This window comes from Euprymna scolopes, chromosome 17 (genome assembly GCF_053919585.1).
Source record: "Euprymna scolopes isolate OS-2025 chromosome 17, ASM5391958v1, whole genome shotgun sequence".
Taxonomy (NCBI): Eukaryota; Metazoa; Mollusca; class Cephalopoda; order Sepiida; family Sepiolidae; genus Euprymna; species Euprymna scolopes.
The window spans coordinates 68,781,959-68,802,044 of NC_136498.1; the positions used below are offsets into that span (position 1 = coordinate 68,781,959).

General features: G+C 32.5%; 1 protein-coding gene across 3 annotated transcripts in view; it reads right to left on the bottom strand.

The window, feature by feature from the left end:
* LOC145296778 (utrophin-like) overlaps window positions 1-20,086 on the bottom strand; it is a 230,199-nt gene that overhangs the window by 11,926 nt on the left and 198,187 nt on the right. For all 3 annotated transcript variants that reach the window (XM_080142837.1, XM_080142836.1, XM_080142835.1), the window contains 7 exons: window positions 19,363-19,474; window positions 14,804-14,858; window positions 13,525-13,636; window positions 10,323-10,459; window positions 6,951-7,149; window positions 4,313-4,404; window positions 1,025-1,202 (listed from right to left, as the gene is read on the bottom strand). In XM_080142837.1, coding sequence (XP_079998963.1) covers window positions 1,025-1,202; window positions 4,313-4,404; window positions 6,951-7,149; window positions 10,323-10,459; window positions 13,525-13,636; window positions 14,804-14,858; window positions 19,363-19,474 — 885 coding nt within the window. The remainder of the gene's footprint in view (window positions 1-1,024; window positions 1,203-4,312; window positions 4,405-6,950; window positions 7,150-10,322; window positions 10,460-13,524; window positions 13,637-14,803; window positions 14,859-19,362; window positions 19,475-20,086) is intronic.

The following is a 20,086-nucleotide window of genomic DNA, read 5'->3' on the forward strand; positions in this document are numbered from 1 at the left end:
ACTATTCCTCTGTCCTTTGTTAGGTGGTTACCGTGAAGGGATACTCCGAATCTCCAAACAGCATCCTCAGCAACTACTGACTTCCATAGTTGTCGTCTCACCATGTCTTTGCCAACTTAAGCCTCTGGGTGGCTTCGAGTAGGATCAAAACCGCTATCTTCAGACAATGCTCACCTGGAACCATAGAGATTCAACGTCTCTATCCACTGCGCCATGGGCCCCAAAGCGAATAAATGAATAAATAATACTCATCTCAATAAACATTCCAATTAATTAAATAATATAAAAGTTATTATTCATAAAATAAATTACTGTTTGCTAAATATCCCGCTTTTCTAGCGACCATTGTGTAATGTGACAGACATTTTTATGCATCTACTATTTTTACACTGTCAGATCTACAAATATTAAACTTGGAAAAAATATTAATACTTTATTCCACAAAAAGTATATTAAAAGAAAACTCCCAAATCTCTTATTATATTTGAAATGATTCTATTATCAGAGCAGATAACACACACACACACACACACACACATAATGTTGTGTCTGTAAAGAATAGAACAATTTCTGAAGGAAATCTTTAGTAGGAAAGCTCAGTGCATAGCAGAGCAAGAATAATATTATAGTAAAAAAAAACAAAAGCACGTCCAAAAATTAGACAAATCTCATAAATTTATTTCAACCCTATAGGTATTTTCAAACAAGCAAACTGATTGAAAGTTTACCATTACCAGTCATCATGGTGCTGTCTTACCGGGCACCTAACACATTAATCTTTATCCTCGAGTGGGCTTTGGGCCTTGATAAGTAGTTAAAAACTATTTTGCACTGATTAGGACAAATCTGTAACCCGTATCGGGAGGTTGAGTACCTCAACTAGTAAACAATCCTATTTCAAACAGAAATAGGAGAGATTGATAGTTGCTTATAGAGATGCAGTGGGAGAGAGGGGGAACAATGACACCAACAACGACATCTTACCACCTTTCCTCCTTCCCCAGAAAGTCTAAAATTGACTGACCTTCAGCATGTCGTGAACTCTGCTCAGTTGTTTGTTAAGACGGAGGTTGTGGTCATCAACAACTTCTTTCTTGGCTTCCACTAACTCTTTCTCCATTTCAATTTCTTCACCATAAGAAAGGCTACTGCCACTGTCTGTACCACCATCTCTGATTTCGGCCAATTGACGGTATAAATTCCTGATTGAAAAAAAAAAAAAAAAAAAGTCATTAACAATTGTCAAATTTATCACTAAAAAAAAAAAAAAAAAAAAAAAAAAAAAAAAACTGACAAAAGACATTTGGAAACTGATGAAGAATATGTGGTTGTTGGGAGGTTGTGCTTTCTCCCTCCTGGAGAGAGAGGAATTCAACTTTATTTGGTTTAACATCTGTTACATGCTGACATGTGTTAGAAATTGACTTCCAAACTAACCTATCTCTAACTAGGTCTTTATTCATCCATCTTTCTTTCAAATCTATCATCATTTCCTTGGTCTTTTCCTGCCAACGGACCCTGCTACTTCAACTGTTCTATATCTACTAACTTAAGCACTCTAATCCATTCTTTAAATGTGACCAAACCAACAAAGTCTCCTACTATCGAGATTTAATCTTCGTCTTATCTAAGCCTTTCTAAAACTCACATTATACACCCATTACACAATTTCTCTACATACAACACATATCTTCAACCCTCACTAGCCAGGTTTCACTTTCATAAATCACACCACATATACATGTCTTATTAAACTTGTCTCTTGGTCAACAGCAGTAATGCTGTACTGGTTAATAATACTAGAAGTTCCCTGAACTTACTCCATCCTATCCTTAATTCTTGTTATTATTACACCAGAGTTAGAAGACATTAAAATAGATTAATTTTCCATCTATACCTAGTGGGTAAGTCAAAGTATGGAGGCAGGGAGGGACATAATTCTTGCCCAGAATTCCTCATACATTAACAAATAAAATTAAAGAAAAATCTGTATGATGTATATAGTCATGAAAAAACACAAATATATTATTCCAAAGATCACGTAAATTGATCAAGTAGCTTTATTTCTAAATAAGAAAATCAAATTTAATGAATAACCGAAGAGCGGCCTTCTTGTCTGCCATTTTGAAAACAATCTATAAAAACAACAAAAAAAAACAACAAAACAAGGGGATATAATTCAATAATTCAAACTCACAAGATTTATGTTGCAATACCTACGAATTCTGATTAATCGCTTAAAAATGATTTTCTTTATAAAACTAAAATTACTTTATCAATTTACATAGTTTTGGAATATGATATTTTCAGTTTGTAACGGTATGTATAGGATACAGATTTTTCTTTTTTATTTTTAATATGGGGAAATTCTGGACAAAATCTGGACATAATTATTAAAATTTGACAAAATATTAGTAACGAAAACGATTTCTATGGACTGCGTGCTTGAGACTCTTCTGTAATGATTCAATGAGATAAAGGTCTGAAGGTTATAGTCAACTACTGTACTTCCAGTGTGTCTGCTACTGGAAGTGGTGACGAGGCCAATCAGCTCCTTCACTTTTATTGTTCTTCAGTATTTCTATTGTAAAGTGATTTATTGAAATAAAATAGAAGAAAAGCATATTGAAAAGTATACAATAAAAATTAAAATTATACAGATAAAAATGACACAATTAGTCTTTATTTTAATAACAAAATTAAAAAATAAGTTTATTTTTTTGAAATTTTAATTCTTAATTCAACGGACTTTCAATAATTCTTTAAAACAAAAAGGAGCACAACATTTTTTTTTCAATAATTCTTCAATTTTCAAAAATTAAAAAAAAAAAAAAAAAAAAAAAAAAATTAATTTCAATAATTCTTAATCAAAATAAGATCCCCAATTTTTTTAAAATGATTATTAAATAAAAAAAGAACGACTGAAAAAAAAAAAAAATGTAATAAAAGAGTACATGCACAGGGGGAGATATAGGCATGAGAAAAAAGTGAAGGAACTGATTTGCCTTGTCACTGCTTCCAGTAGTAGACACACCGAAGTTAGGAAATATGTTAGCTTACCACTACCAAATTTATTTACTTTATGATAGAGAAATTGGCAAAGTCACTAACACGTGGCGTGAATTTATTGTGAGAAAACAAATTCTGTATAACCATTACAAACTTTTTTTTGTTTTTTTAATATGACATGAGGAATCTTTTTGAGTTAAAATCTATTGCGATACATACATTTTGTATTGAAAAATAAACACTTTAAATATTTATACATTAGTTAATGAATAACATGTTTTGGGGCTTGCAAGGCTTGTTGATATAAAAAGCGAAACCCTGTGATTCGAAAATGAACCGGAAAATGAAACGAGCACTTTTATGATCCTAGAAAACGATACCTCGATTTGTTTTCCGTTTCACTTTTTACATCCACAAGCTGTAAGCCCTAAAAACATGTTATTCGTTACCTAATGTAGAAATATTTAAAGTGTGTATTTATCAATACAAAATGTGTATGTCTCAATAGATTTTAACTCAAAAAGATTACTCATGTAATAATATTGAAAAACAAAAACAAACAAACCATTTTTAATGGCTATACAGAATTGTTTTCTTATAATAAAATTACAGTGTGATTCAGTGATTTTGCTGAGAAATGGTACGTGACAGTAATTATTCACAGAAAAAACTTGCTCAGTTTCTTTATACGAAGCTTGTTTGAAACTAATTTGGCACAAAACTAAAATATAATAAAAGACACAGAGTTAAATATGCATATGGTCATAGCAATCTGAACAGAATTTTATTGAATTTCGGTCAATTCTTTATGGTGAATGATCTTTAGCAAAAAATTCTTTATGGTGAATGATTTTTAGCAAAAAATTCTTTATGGTGAGTGATTTTCAGCAAAAAATTCTTTATGGTGAGTGATTTTTAGCAAAAAATTACCAAAGAGCATAGTGTTCTGTGTGTGTGTGTGTAAACTCATCAGATGAGGTAAGTCGTTAATAGAACGACTACATTTTCAGAGAATTCTCCATCTTTGGTCTAAAGAAAATAGAAAGTGAACCTTGGGTTTACCTTCAGCAGCTCCTTACATCTTGCTTCCCTTATTTTGTTCTTTAGTTCTCGCATTCCATGAGCAATGTTTCTGACGAATGGGGAAGAACTTATTGCTCTTGTACTTATTGTTGGCTGGTTTTTGATTTTGAAATAGTACTTTTTAAAATTTTATTTCTTAATTCCTTACATCAAGAGCGATTTCATCACAAAAAAAAAAAAAAAAAAAAAAAAAAAAAAATTAAACTGAAAATATACTTACATGTTTTCAGTTTCCAAATTTTGAATAATCTTCTGCAATTCTTGGACTTGGTGGACAGCTTCCAATTCAGATGGAGATGGAGTGCGACTCTCCTGCAAAAATCAAGTAGAAATAACTTATGAAAAGCTTATATTATTCTGTAAAAAAAAAAAAAAAAAAAAAGAAATACTGTCTCTCTAAAAAGAGTGATAGGTATGGATCTACTTAAGTCATTTAAACTTTTTTTTTTTCAAAGTATTGACCTTGATTGAAGCCAGTATAAAGTTAGAACATTTTATATTCCAGCTTTATCGCTTTATAGATGTTGGGGATATATCATTCGCTGTGCAGACGGTCACCATTATCCTTGGGTGTTATCGTTAAAAGCACAGGTGTCAAAACTGGAAAATAGGAGATGAAACAATTGGATATGATAATTTATTTACAATTTATCATAGACGATCATAAAGTTAAGAACCATAATAAGTAACCTGTGCACACAGAAATGAGTACTAAATGAAGGATTACACTCGTTCCCATTGCAATAAGAAAACGCACGAGTTAAGAAGCTGGAAATGAGAAAATGTGTAATAGTAGACTTATTTACATTGAAATCTTACAAGAAGTGATACATTATGCAAAGAAAATATATACAACAAACTTGCTTGGATTTTTTTTTATCAAGGGCTGAGAGTCAATTAACTCTGTGTGGAAGATACCTAATGGACAAATAGGGTTTTAAAAAGCCATGTTTACATAGAAATCTGGGTACTTGAGCTGATTGGTGGATTTTGAAACCAACATATTTCTGGTGAAAAGATTATTACATACTTACATGCCATTTTTCTTCTTTTTTTTTTAATTTATACTAATTTCAATATGAAACTGAAGTATATAATAATGTTTTCACTTAAAATAGGTTTGTTTCAAAATCCACTATCCTGCACAAACACCGAGACAAGATTGGACAAATATTCATGCACCTTGAAAGTTATGACAATAAGATAAAGAGTCTCGTTCTGAATTCTCAATACAAACTCTAGTGATCAAAATGCCCTCTTATGGTGGTATGAAAAAATGTATTCAAGGGAGATAATTCCTATTTGAAAAATGAGTGCTTGCTGATCTTTTAAAACAATGCATTTCAGGTGAAAACATTACGTACTTACATGTCATGCTGAAATTAGTATAAATTCCAAAAAATGATCCAATAGGAAAATGATTGCAAGTAAAAATGAACAGTTCTGATTTTATCAATTTATAGAGCTTTATCGTATATTTTAATGGTGAACAGTTTGCAAGATCCAGGGGGGAGTTAACTGCAATTGATAAGTTTGATTAAATCCTTGCTTTTTCATTTGTACTGCCATCTTGAATCCAGATATCTGGGATCATATTTGTGGTTGATTGTTTAAAAATACTTCTAGCACATCATCTACTGGATCATTTTTCCCAATTTTGGAATTTATACAAATTTTGGTATGACACGCAAGTATGTAGAAATATTTTTATTTGAAATGTGTTGATTTAAAAGATAACCAATCTAAACAAGCACCCAAAATTAATGTGCAACGGAATGCCTGCTCAGGAGAAGTGTGTCCAAAAAGTCTGAAATTTTATCATAAATTTGTCATGTAGATACTTCTTTAAAGGGTATCCATTATCTCTAATATATGAAGGAGTAATATTTTTTTTTATTGCAAAAATGGGTGCAAGTCCAGAGTTCAACTTAATAAAAATCACAAAAAAATACAGAAAATCTTTATGATGTACGTACTCATCACAGGACGAAAATGTCATATTGTAAAAATCATGTAATGTGATCAAGTTTTTTTTTTAACTAAGAAAATCAAATTTTTGAGGAAGCGAGATGTGTCTTGATTCGCCATGTTTAATAAATAAAAGGAAGACAACTTAATTCGAACTACCAAAGAGATCAAAATAAGTCTTGTAATCACTATGATATACTATTAATCACTAAAAATTATAAAATTTGAGTTTCTTAGTTAACCGCTCCCCCCTCCCTTTATGTGACTTTTGGAATATAGCATATTCATTCTGTGACAGACACAGTGCATCATAAAGATTTTTCTGTATTTTTGTTTTTTAAATAAGGTTGAAATTAGGATTTGCACCAGTTTCTTTTCTTTTTTTATTTATTTCAGGGTTTTCCCATAATTATTAAAAGAGAAATTTGTATAGTTTTTCAGAATTCCATGAAAAGGTAAATGAATGTATTTTATTTTAATGGAAATCAATCCAGGCAAGGCATGAAGCCACTTGATGTAAGGAGCATAAAAAAAAAAAAAACATGCTACAAAGTCAAACACCAACCAACAATAAATGTGAGATGGATAGATTTCAACTCTGAAAACAGTGAATCTTCCCTTTCTGCCAGAAACATTGTTCATGAAATGAGGGCTAAAATACAAAATAAGGGAAGCAAGAGTTACAAGGTTGTGGAAAGTAAACCTAAGGTCCACTTTCTACTTTCCTTGAATATTATATATTGTATATTATAGACTTTCTATAAAAAACACTTTGCTACAAGTAATATTATATATTATAGATTTTAAAGGTTACTTAAAAAGATAGAATAAAAAGCATAAAGATGGGGGGGGGGTTGAGTTAGAAATATAAGACAAAGAAGAATGTTGACCTTGCTATGGACACTGGCCGTGACAAGCAAGCCGTCTGTCTGGAGAGATTTGGAACTGGTCTGTCGTGGCTTCTGATTCTGTTCTCCGTTGCTACTACACAAACGGGCAGGTGCACTTGAGGCACTGTCAGAAACATGGCTCATGGTCAGTCGGGAGACTTGGTCTTCATACATTGTGGATCGACGTGTTGATGTTGATCTGTGCAAAACAAATGAAATGTATTAATATTTGAATTCTTAAAAAAATTAAATTGAAACACGTATATAAAATATGTTTAAAAAGCCAGCCAATGCAAAGATTTTTAAATAAACAATATAAACAAATTATTATCTATTTAAATAAATATATTTTGGTGAATACTCGCCTTTATAAAGATTTTTTTCTTTTTTTCTTATGCCACATAGTGACAGGCATAAAAAAAAATAAAATTTTAATGAAGTTGTTCCTTGGAAATGGGGTAACAATATTAAAAGTAGAGGTGCTAAAAATAACACGAGAAAACATTTCCACACTGAAATTAGATTAAGTAAGAATAAGAAATTCGTACTAAAAATCTTAGAATAGGAATTGAACTAACATGTCAAGAAATAACCTTATGTACAGGCAGGAAGTCTCGAGTGACACATAGCAGATAAGCTGATCAATATTTTTACTCTTAAAAAAAAATATTCTGTTGTATTTAAATGATGGTGATATGCTCTTTTTTTTTTTTACCTTGGTGTCTCGATAAAAACACTAATCCCATCACATCACTTCAGGAAGTGAATCTGGCCTCTAAAGGTTTGGTCTTAATGACTACCCCATTCAATCCTTACCAGAGATATTTAAAAGTAATCTAAAAGGCACCCAACACATGCCAACATGTAAAATGTACATGAAACTGAATATGATACGAGAAAAAAAAAAAAAGAAAACGAAATTCAGATCAACTCTACATACTCCCATTTCTTCTGTGACTACTACTACTACTACTACTACTACTACTTCGAAGGTCATCATTACGAACTATTACTCTCAGTATGTCAACTAACATAGATGTTATGTTTCTGAATTTTTAAATGAGGATTGATTATTCATATTATTTGGACTACTGTTCTCATCTTGAGTTATTTTCACAATGTTTTGGCAGATGTAACCTCTGACTTTCTACAGCTGTATCTTGTCAAACTTGGGGAATCTTGCCATCAAACTTGAGGGAATTTGCACAGAATTTCAAATGATCTCCCATTGTGCAAGGTGTGACATAGTAGACAAAGCATTTGGTAAAATTCAGCTGTAAGGTACACTCTTCTGGAGGTTGAAGATTCAATCCTCAGTATAGTACAACTGAGAATTACTTCCAACCATTTATGGTTGATGGAATGAAAGCGTGCTATTTCTGTGAATTAAATAAACGGTTCCGTTTGAAATTCCATGCAGATTCCTTAATTCAACAGAAAGATTCCAGAGTTCGACAAGATACATCTAAAGAAGGTCACAGGTTACATTGACTGAAATGTTGTGAAAATAACACTCAAGATGTGAACAGTAGTTAAAGAATCCAAATAATATGATATATGTGAATCATTATTAGACATCTTAATTATTCCGTTTTGTTGAATTCTTATCAGTTTCCATAACAAAAATGTCATCATTTATTTAGCTTTTAACACATTATCTTGGTATATTACTACAGGTATTTTCAAATATAGTCGACTTAATTTCCTTTAAAGATACTTTAAGGTTAAATATTTGTAAATAAGCTTATCAGCTGCAAAATGAAGTGGCTTGCAATATAAAATGCTATGGAACAGTCTTTCCTGCCATATGGATCATGAAGAGAACTCCCTGATTTGCCATAAAAGCTCTTCATTTAAACTCCTCAGCTTAGCATACACAGGCAACATAAATTGGTTGGTTGTTTTTGTTTTATGGCATATCAACCCATTTCAGGTTATTTAATGCCGAATCCAGTGATTTTGATTGATTGATTGGTTTTATGGCATATTAACCTATGTGGTCATTTAATGCCAGAATCTTTTATATACATTAATAGTTATAGGTTTTATGTATGTATCTGGTGTTCAGTGTCAATGCAAGACTTGTTAGATAAGGTATTTTTTTTTTTTTTTTAAATTTTGTTGAGTAACCCTGTTATCTTCAGACATTTGAGAAGAGTAGCTGAGTCTACATGAGTGAATGTCTTTTACAGTTTTTTCATTATATAGATTCAGTCGGTTTGTTTTCAAGTCTTCGCATCTTGTTAATATGTGATTTACTGTGTATGGTTCCTGGCAGGGTATGCAAAGTGGGGCTTTTTTTTTTTTTTTAAGTAGGTGGGAGTGTGTTATAGAGGTATGCCCTATTCGGAGTCTTGTCCAGTGATTTTGAACAATTTTTTTAATAGAATATATTTGTTTTTTTCAAGTCGGTTTCTATTTAACCCGCAGTTGGGACCCTAACAGGTACTACCACTCCGGGTCAAAGTGGACCTGGGAGCAATGGCAATTAAAGGGTGGCTCCATATTCTCCAAAGCCCACAAGCTGGGGCCTCACCACCGGATATAGTTCAAGGACATATCCAGGACCGCAACATAAATTGGAACAAATACAATGAAGACATTGCCAATACTGCTGCAAAGAAGACGGGCTCTTTTTACCAAGCTAGAAAACTACTCACACCCAGCAGTATCTTGTATATTGACAAAGCCACCATTCATCCATGCATGGAGTATTGTTGCCACATCTGGACTGATGCATCTACCACTAGCCTATCCTTTTTCTAAAAGGGATAGACTAGTAGTAGATGCATCAGCCCAGGTAAAGGTAAAAAAAAAATGTTCAACCTAAGAAGTTCCGCACTATTAAACAAGCTCCTACCTCTGTCCCATTACTATGTCTATTTTACAAGTATTTTTATGGAATGTGCTCTGACAAACTAATAGCATTTGTTCCTTCGACATAAATACTCCCGAATGACCCAACAAACAGCAAAATCCCACCTTTTCATTGTAGAGATCCCTAAATGCCAGAAAGCCTTCTACTAATAGTTTTTTCTTTCAGACTGCTAGACTTTCAAATTCCCCTCATCCCCTGCTTCTCTGACTGTATTAACATGAAAAAATTTAAATGTAATATAAACAGAAACCTTGTTACTCAACTCCCTACATAGTGTCCTTGTAGATTTGGTCCCAAATAGTAAGCCCTTGTATCCAAGTGACAATATGCATTGTTTTTGGTGAATAAGAGTAAAAACATTCAAAAATATGAAATGAACCAAAGATTCAAGATTATCTAATGTACCAAATGAACTTCTTTATCGAATGTATCACAGAAAAAACAACAAAAAAAAACAAAAAAAAAACAAAAACAAAGACGCAAATGCAACTCACGTGGTGTCACTGCTGCAACTGCTGTTGTTGCAATTGTCAACAGGTAAATATTTCACGCGTCGTTTGTGTCGATGTTTCTTGCTGAAGTTGTTCCTCATGGTCACCAAGAAGGCTTTCATGTCCTGCTTTGTGCTTGCCTGTCAGCAAACACAGAATAAGAGGTAAAATTAAACTCGAGTAAACATTATTATTTTATTTAAAAAAAAAAAAAATAAATAAAATAAAAGAAAAAAATGTGAGTCAAATTTTTACAATTTCAACTTAAAGTTTAAAATCTGAAAATATTGAAAAATACTTGTGTGAATCACCACCATTTCCTTGATCAGAGGTCTGACATTTTCTGACAACCCGCAATCTCTAAATCTTGAAGATCCATTCCATTAAATTTTGGATCCAAGTTTTCTTGATTCATTTAACTTTCTTCAGATCATTCACCTCAAGGTCTGTATTTTTTCATTCAAGAGTTGCTCCTCTCAATATGGCCTAACAAATGTAATTAACTGATCATCAGAGGTTTACCTGCTTTGGTATATTCAACCTTGCTAACATCAGAGCTGATATACCGATCCTGATTTGACCAGACATTGCATAACCATTTGATCATTAACAAAAAAAATTATCACTTAAATAAACATTCTTCATGTCATTAAACTGAATGTCATATTTGTTTGTTCATTTTTTAATATTATCTTTCTGACCTACTAAAGATCATTTTATATTTCTATTCTTCAAATTGTGTGTGTGTGTGTGTATATATATAAATAAAAAATGGACAAACATTTTTTTTTAGCTAACTCAATATATTTATTTTTTAGTTGATGCAAAAACAATTTGATTTGAGAACAATTTCACATCAATCTGTATAATTCACTGTTTATAATAATTTTAAAATAATAAAAATATGTCAAGAAAAATGACTTGCTCTCTTTTTCGTAAAAAAAATTGCCATTGTAAGTTAAATATTCTTTAAATAAATAAAATGAAAATGTTTCATTTGTTTCTTTATAGCAACAATAAATATTCTTTGTCTTCATCACAATCATCCATTTTGTTATCTTATTTTCCTTGGTCAAGCTTCTAACATTTTCTGACAGCCTGCAATCTGAGTCTTCAAGATTCATTATATTAAAATTCCAATAAGAGCCTTGTTCATGGTTTGCATCCAAATTTTCTTGTGTCATTCAAATTTCCTTCCACGTTCCACCCCAAAATCTGTGCGTATGTGTGTGAATATTAGGGAGGAGAGGGCATAATTACAATAACTTAATTTGAAGCTAAGTTTAGTCTGTTCTCTGGCATATGTAGCAGCCGACACCCGCTACATCACAAGCAGGAGCTACTTTTCGATGAGATTTGAAATCTCCTTGGCTTGTCCAATCACAAGCCAGCTCTCAATCATGTGACTGACTATATAAAAGGCGAAATCACAAACCTTTAAATCTCTTTCTCGTTGCTTTGCCCAGAAGCACACATGTGAATACTACAAGCTAGCTATGGCTCTCTTATTTCCACGTGCTGTACCCACACAAACTTTATCATTCTACAGGTCTACTCTCATCGATACAACTCGCATTCACCATGACAACACGTCAACACACTGAAGGCTTTGCCCTTTCTTTTAACCGGCTTCCTTTGTTTCGGCAATTACTAGCTATAAACATGTGTGGACTGAACTATTTTCTCCTTCAACCAGCTGGCAATATATTAATTCTATCTCTACACAAAAACACTTCAACCTACTAACCCGTTTGTTTCTCTCTCTTTGTCTTTCTACACCCTTCCACTAACAAAGATAACAAATAAACTTGTTTATTAATATAGAATGAAACCTTGATTGTGTTGTCCGTTGTTCTATACATATCAACTGTTTTTGGGGTTACTGCTGAAATAATATTAATTGCAAACAGTTTAATATGATCAATTGAACAAAATAATGTTGGATCATTTAAATACTAAAACAGACGTTTGTATTTTTTTTGTATTATACATTATTAGCACGGTTACCTGGCTTTACTTGTGGTGGAGGGGGTATAGACAACAAAATAAAACATTTAAACAGTGTGTGCAGCATCTTTCTTTTATAACTACTCTCTTTCTCTCTATCAATATTTTTGGCATAGTGAGAGGCCATGGCCACAAAGATTTGGATGATGGATGATAAGAACGAACCAATCAGACGCCAGAATCACTTTATAAAATATACTGAATCTCTTTGAATTCTTTATTCATAACTTTCTGTCTCGACATGAGAAAACTACTGCTGATCCTGACTGGATTAATTCTTTACCTGAAGAAGCTTCTCTAAATGGATCTTTGCTTGCTACAACTACATTTTCTATTATAAGAATGACTCTACACTCAAGAAGCTCCCTCTCTCTCATTCCTCACTATATTAGCATCTTCCTTCTCTCACACTCACTTTCTGGAGAAACTGGGGGGGGGAAATTGTTGACGAATTAAGTGAAGCCACGTATGTCCCTCTTGAGAACTGCTGCATCAATGCTGTTGTGTGCCAGGTTATTATTCTCATCCCTCTTCTATTCTTCTTCTCATTCTGGCTATGCTGTAGTCTCTCACATTGGTGATTGCAGAGTTTGCGAGCACTGGCTTACAAATATAAAAATAAAATGTAAATTCACAAAAGAAAACAAACTCCAACACATTGTGTGGAGATCAGTTGTATTATTGATGTGTGTGTGATACCATCGTGGAAAACGAGCTTCTAAACATCTTGTTTGTCAAAACCATCATTGGTCGCTTGCTCAGTTCATCTGATCTGTTAAAGTTCTGATTAGATCCGAGCTGCAAGCTGTCGGTAACTGGAAAATGCCTGTAAAACTAACTGACTTCTAAATATATTAACTCAAAATCTAAAATCCAATCCAGGCTTTTGTCTTAAGTCATTGTCACGCTTGACTAATAGACTATTTTCGCCCTTTCAGCTGGAAGTAACTGTCTATTTGGTGACTGACTATTTGAAAACTGACCACCAACTGTGAAGAGTCTTCTTGTCTGGAGAGTTTGAAAAGATAATAAATAATACAAGATTATAAATAATACAAGTTAATAACAGATAAAAGATAACAGATAAAAAGATAAATAAATAATAATACATGATAAACAGTAAATAATAAATTTATAAATAAATTCAGTAGAATAAAATTTAATTTCAAAATGAAACGAGAAAAGCCAAACTACTTACAACAGCACAGAATTCTTTCAATGGATGCTTCAGTTTGTGTTTGCCTTTTGTCTTCCCCAGGAAGAAGCACTGCTGACACATGTCAAAGTTGAAGCACTTTAGACAGCGATACCTGCATAAACAACAGTAAATTGAAAATGGAAGGAGGAAATCCCTCAAAAGAATTTCTTGCATTTTATGAAAAAAAAAAAAAAAAAAAAAAAAAAAAAGTTACAAAATGATAAAAAAAATAATCAAAAACTAAAAAAGTTCATGGAAAAAAATTCAAACATAAAACCTAAAGAATAGGTAATATAGACAAAACAAATCTTGCATATACAATTTTAAAAATGAGTTACTCTTTGAAATATGCTTGTAAAGTTAAATATTTTAAGTCCTAACATTTGCTTTTAGCAACAAAATATTTGAATTTTCATATCTAAGGCTGCGATCACTTAAAAAAAAAAAAAAAAAAAAAAAAAAAAACTTGTAAAAAATGATATCTGAATTTAAATGAAGAGCATCCACCTCCTTTTGTACAAAATAAAGGCTTTTTAGGGTGCTGAAAACGAAAATAGTAAAAATCCCAGGAAACAAGTAGTTTCCAAGATATGAAGGAATTTTTGAAATGGGGGATCACTTCTATATATATATATATATATATATATATATATATATATATATATATATATATATATATATATATACACACACACACTTTTTAATAAGTTTCTTGGAATTGCATGATACTCTTCTGGATAATTTTGTTCCAACAGCACAAAGATTGTTTCGGAGAATGAAAAGTCAGGCAAATACTTGGACTTTCAGATAAACTTCAAGAATGCCATCCAAAAACTTGAGATAAGTTTGAATTTAAAATGGTAGTTCTGCAGCAGTTATGGTTAAGTCATGGACATACAGTGGACAATAGAGGTTTGTGAGTTATTGTGTATGATATTGCATGTGCCGTATGGATAGTAAGCAATGCTTACTCTTTCATGAACATCTATCATATATGAATTGCTAACTTTAATTGACACACTTTTCACATAATTGTTAAGTTTTATTGAAAAGCATTTATAAAACCAGATATAGAATTGATTTTGTAATATTTTACTACATTTGTTCTTTATAACTATGATCATGTGTATTTTTTTTTTGAATGACAAAATATTCCATAAATAAAAAAAATGGATGAAAATACAAAAAATAACATTAGCTTCAGAGTTAGGGGTTAAAAACTTCTTTTGGTTATATAAATACATATATATGAAGATAGAAAGAGGGGGGGGGAACGTACCTGAATCCAATGATTGGCCAGTCTTTGCAAATGCTACATTTTGCATCATGTTTAACTAAAAAAAATATATAAAAATTTATGCATTGATATTTATCTAAATCAGAAAATATTAGTACCCCCCCTTCCCAATAATAACTATAAATATGTAATAGTTTTAATATAAAAGAAAATATATAAAATAGGACTATGGACAAATTTATCTTTAGTTGACCTTTAACAACTAAATATTTTCGATTACTGCTCAAAGAGAAAAGTTACTACACATGATTTTTGGAATAGGACATCTTCATTCTGTGACACGTACATATATCAAAATTTTTTTTGTATTTTTTTTTTTTAAATAAGTGTAATTCTAAATATGCACAGAATTTTATGTTAAAGACTTGAAGGTATAAACATTCAAAATTCTTCAGATGCCTTTTTAAACAGACTTTGTTACAAAAAAAAAAAAAAAAAAGAAAGAATATTATTCTATTAAACCTTTTATTGATTAAATAATTTGACATTGCTTGTTTTATTAAAAAAATAAAAGATTGAAAAGACATTTTTTACTCAGTAGTGAGCTTTGGAAGATTATTTGTCAAAAAATTAAAAAAAAAAAATTGCCAAAGATAAACATTTTATTATTTCGATGACACTTGGAAAAAAAAAAAAAAAAAAAAAAAAATCACTCGCAAATGCGACTATTTCACTCACAATGTAAAGCCCTGTAAAAATCAAACTAATTCTGATCATCAAATTTTAATGCTTACTCATGAAAATTTCAACCAGTGAAAAATATTGAAAATATAGATCTAGGTGTTTGTTAATCTATAACGAAGCAAAGTTAAGTGTTAATCTGTCGTACCATTCAATTAGCCTAAACTCATGCATGTTTCTAGGAATTGTGCATCTTATTTGAATATTTATATTTTCTCCAAATTACATGATTCACAAAATAACCTTCCAAAAAGAAGGTGGCTTCAATTTTAACTCACTTTTTAAAATCTATTCCTCCTACTCCAAACATTAGATTCTTTCTTAGAGGGAATTTTGATTAAATTACCAAAATTATCAAATTCTGACCTTAATATTGTCTAGATAATACAATAACTTAAATCTAAATAATAATCATTCCCTTTCCATTTTTGAGGTCTGACAAATAACATTTTTTTAATATTGAAATAACAACCAAAACAGCTTGTAAGACATTGAATATTACTGCAATGGTTTGTTTTTTGTATTTCATTTCTATTTATGAAAACATATTAGACTATTTATAAAAAATTAAGTATGTAAACACTATGTAGAGAATCTTGCTTTCCAAACAAAGTAAAAATTGCTTCAGCCTAGAAAGTTTTATTTTTAGGCAAAATAAAAAAAACAAAAAAAAACAATTTCATTGTTGATTCCATTTCATAAACACAAATATTTTGAATTCTAACAACTATGGTTCATTCATAAAATTTTTTTTAAAAAACAAACATTCCACATCAAATTTGCAGCAGATTTTTTTAAAATCCTAACAACTATGTGTCATTCAGAAAAAGAATAAAAATATTTTTTTACAACACAAATACACAAAATATTTGAAAATATATTTGTATTTTATTTCTTCAAATCAATCGTCCCAAAGAAAGTCTTTAAATAAAGATGAAACATTAATGAACATATATAAATAATTTAATTATATATAAGTTTTTTATTTTTTTTTATTATTTTTTTTTTTTAAATTACATTTTCACCCCAAACAAGGCACATTACCACTTTGGTGTAGGGGGCTACTATCAGGGGTAACATCTACTGGGGTACTATGTAGGGATTTGGGCAGCAAGGTGTCTGTTCACGTTACACTTGAACTTCTGCACGTCAGTACAGTTGGGGAAGCAGGGACCCGGAATGGAATTCCAAAGTCTAGTAGTTCTGGGGAAGAAACTACTAGAGTAGAAAGATCTTTTATATCTAGGGATTTCTACTGTGTGGGGGGTGAGATTTAGCTTCCTGTCGGGTTTGTCGAGGATGTTTACGTCATGGGGGCACAAGTGCTTGCAGTTCGTCAGAGCATTCTCCATTAAAATATTTGTAGAACAGGCAGAGGGATGCAACATTTCGTCGATGGGGCAGAGGCTGAAGCTTAGATGCCAGTTCAGGGCCTATCAGATTGGCAACTCTCTTTTGAACCTTGTCTAGGAGCGAGAGACTAGTAGCAGATGCACCAGCCCAAATATGACAGCAATACCCCATACATGGGCGAATGGTGGCCTTATAGAGGTACAGGATACTTTCAGGTGTTAGTAATTTTCTAGCACAGTAGAGAAAGCCTACCTTATTTGCAGCGGCCCTGGCAATGCTTTCAATGTAATTGTTCCAACTCATGTTTCCTGTGAACGTTAGGCTAAGGAGTTTGAAAGATGTATTCTCAGATAAAGAGTTGTTGACCATTGCTATTAGTGGTAGAGAAGGTTTCTTGTATTTATTGAAGGAAACTAGTTTAGTCTTGGTGGCATTGAACGTGACCATCCATTTTTGTCCCCATTCCACTACAGATTGGAGGTCATCCTCTAGTGTTTCTGCCATTTCTTTAGATGTGTTCATTTGTTCTCCTGTCATGCCTGTTATAGAGTGTGGTGTCATCAGCATATATACCTATCTCAGAGGCAATTTTGTTGGGGAGGTAATTTATAAATATTAGGAACAACAGAGGTCCAAGGATGATTTATATCATATTGTTTAGATGTACGACCGTCGAGGACAACCTGGATTTTTCTCTTATCTAAGAAGGATTTAATTATGTTTAGTATTTTACCAGTGATATCATATGATTTAATTTTCCTGAGGAGACCCTCATGCCATACCCTGTCAAAAGCCTTAGATATATCTAGAGCTACCACTCTGCCCTCCCCGGCTTTGTCCAGTGAGTGGTATATACATTCAGAGATTACAGTGAGGATGTCTGCTGTGGAACGGGCTTGTCTAAATCCATATTGTTTGTCAGTCAGAAGTTTAGCATCTGTAAGATGATGGATTAGAGCATGGTTAATTAAGGTCTCAAATATTTTGGAAAAAAGTAGGAGGAGACTAATGGGGCGATAATTTAATGGGTTCGTTCTTTCTCCAGAATTCTTGAATACTGGTACCACAGAAGCAGTTTTCCAACATCCCGGAAAGCAAGATTCATTAAGGCATTTGTTGTATAGTTTGGAGAGAACTGGATCTACTTCAGCTGAGCACTTTTTTTAATAGCACAGCTGGGATGAAATCGGGTCCACATGCCTTTGAAGTGCCAAGGTTTTTTATGATAGCATGCACCTGAGCAGGGGTGATTTTCAGATCATCTAGCGTGGCGTCTGTCCGCATAGGAAAGTCAGGTAGGGGGTGGTTGAGAGGGTCCAGTATGGAGTTTGAGGCAAACCAACTGGCAAGCATGTTAGCCTTCTCGGTTGCTGAGCAAACAACCTCGTGATTGTTTGTTAGTGGGGGAATTGTTGATTGTCCATTATTTACTACTCTGTTGTAGATTTTCCAGAAGTCACGAGTTCCTAATTTTTGTGCTTCGATGCGTTTTTTAGTGGTTTCCGTAAATTCTCTCTTAGCTGTCGCTATTTCTTTCTTAACGTTATTTCTAGCTTCTATATACTTCTGTCTGTTTGAACTAGACTTATGTCGTTTAAGTCTGCGATATGCATGCTGCCTTTGAGCAATGGCAGTTGCGCAAGTCGAAGTAAACCATTGAGGAGAGTGGAGCTTACTATAAAATTTCCGCATGGGAACATGTGCTTCTATTGCAGTTTTGAACCATTCAGTGGTCTCATTTGCGCACTGTTCAGCAGGAAGAGAAATATTTTCCCATGGGACATCTCTGATAAGATCTCTGATGGCTTCCCAGTCAGCCTTTTTATAATATCTCGTTGTTTTGAGCACTGGCTCTTCAGTTTTGGCTCTAGAGTTTAGGGCAATTTCAACCATTATCACTGCATGATCAGCATTATTTCATATAATACACAAACACACACTTTCATTGTCAAGGAAATCAGTGAAATAACCAATTTTTCAATCAAATTGTTGGGGGACCCATCGCAGTTCACCAGGACAGAGAATCTACTGTTGATTTTATAAAATTATTTTTTGTGTATAATGGCTTGAATTAAAGTTTTAAATGAAAAATTCAAGTATCATGATGTAATTGTACTATAAACAGAAAGATTCATTTTGAATGTGCCTATGTCATATCAAAGAACCTACTGTTGATTTTAAATGTCAGGCCTTTCAGCTTATGTGATGATAAAACTTCTCAAATGCATTTGCGATGTTAGGCTATGTAAGGTGTTAACTTTAGTCAAAACCCCCTGTTCCTTCTTTCATCGGATTATTTTAATCATCAATACATATTGAATACATTCTGATACAAAATCTATCTTAGAACAGGCCATAAAGTACCCGTGTGTGAAATGTCATAAAAATTGGCTCAGCCATTTTTGAGTTCATAGGGAACAAACTCATACACACAAAGTTCCTTTTATATAATAGTCGGGATATACTGTACACAAATCAATTAGAATGAAGAAAAAGTTAATATTAACCAGTTTCAGTTGCTGCTACTCTGTGTAAGGTTGGTAACCAGACCAAAGTTTGTGGTTCCTTGTACAGCCAAGCATAGAACATGTCTTCTGAGATTCCATATTTGCAGTCACTCTAATCAAAACAAAAATGGCATTAAATGAAGATAAAAAAAGAAAAAACAGAACTAGAATTGAAATATTTTCATATTAATGAAGCAAAATATCATTTGTAAACAAAAAAAAAGAAAATGTTTTCATGAATCTCCTTGTGAATATGTTACATTGGATGGAGAATGCTTCAATTCCTCACCTGATGACCTGCAATCATGGAATGACACAGAGCAAGAACAACAAGCCACGCATGCGTGGTCCTCCTCTTGTGCTGCATGTGAGATGACGCCACAAAAAATAGTGAAGAAATGATGAATGTGAGAAGTGTGAAGGGCTAACGTTGCCTTCACATTTTCGCCAAGTTTCAGAAAAATCTAATGGATGGCGCAAAAGTTATGGGGTAAAAAGTGTAATTTTTTGTAATTTTGGGGCATTTGTGAGCTCCTGGAAATGCTGAATCCCAGTGAAAATAGACAAACGATGCAGTTTCATGCCTTAAGACATGTGTATTTAAATTTAGCACCATGGAAAAACCACTATATAGACATATGTATCAAGTTCTTGAGTAATATGAAAAAAGAGCTTCAAAAAGGTATGTTTTTTTAGTCTTAAAAGTCCACGAGGGATGTGAACC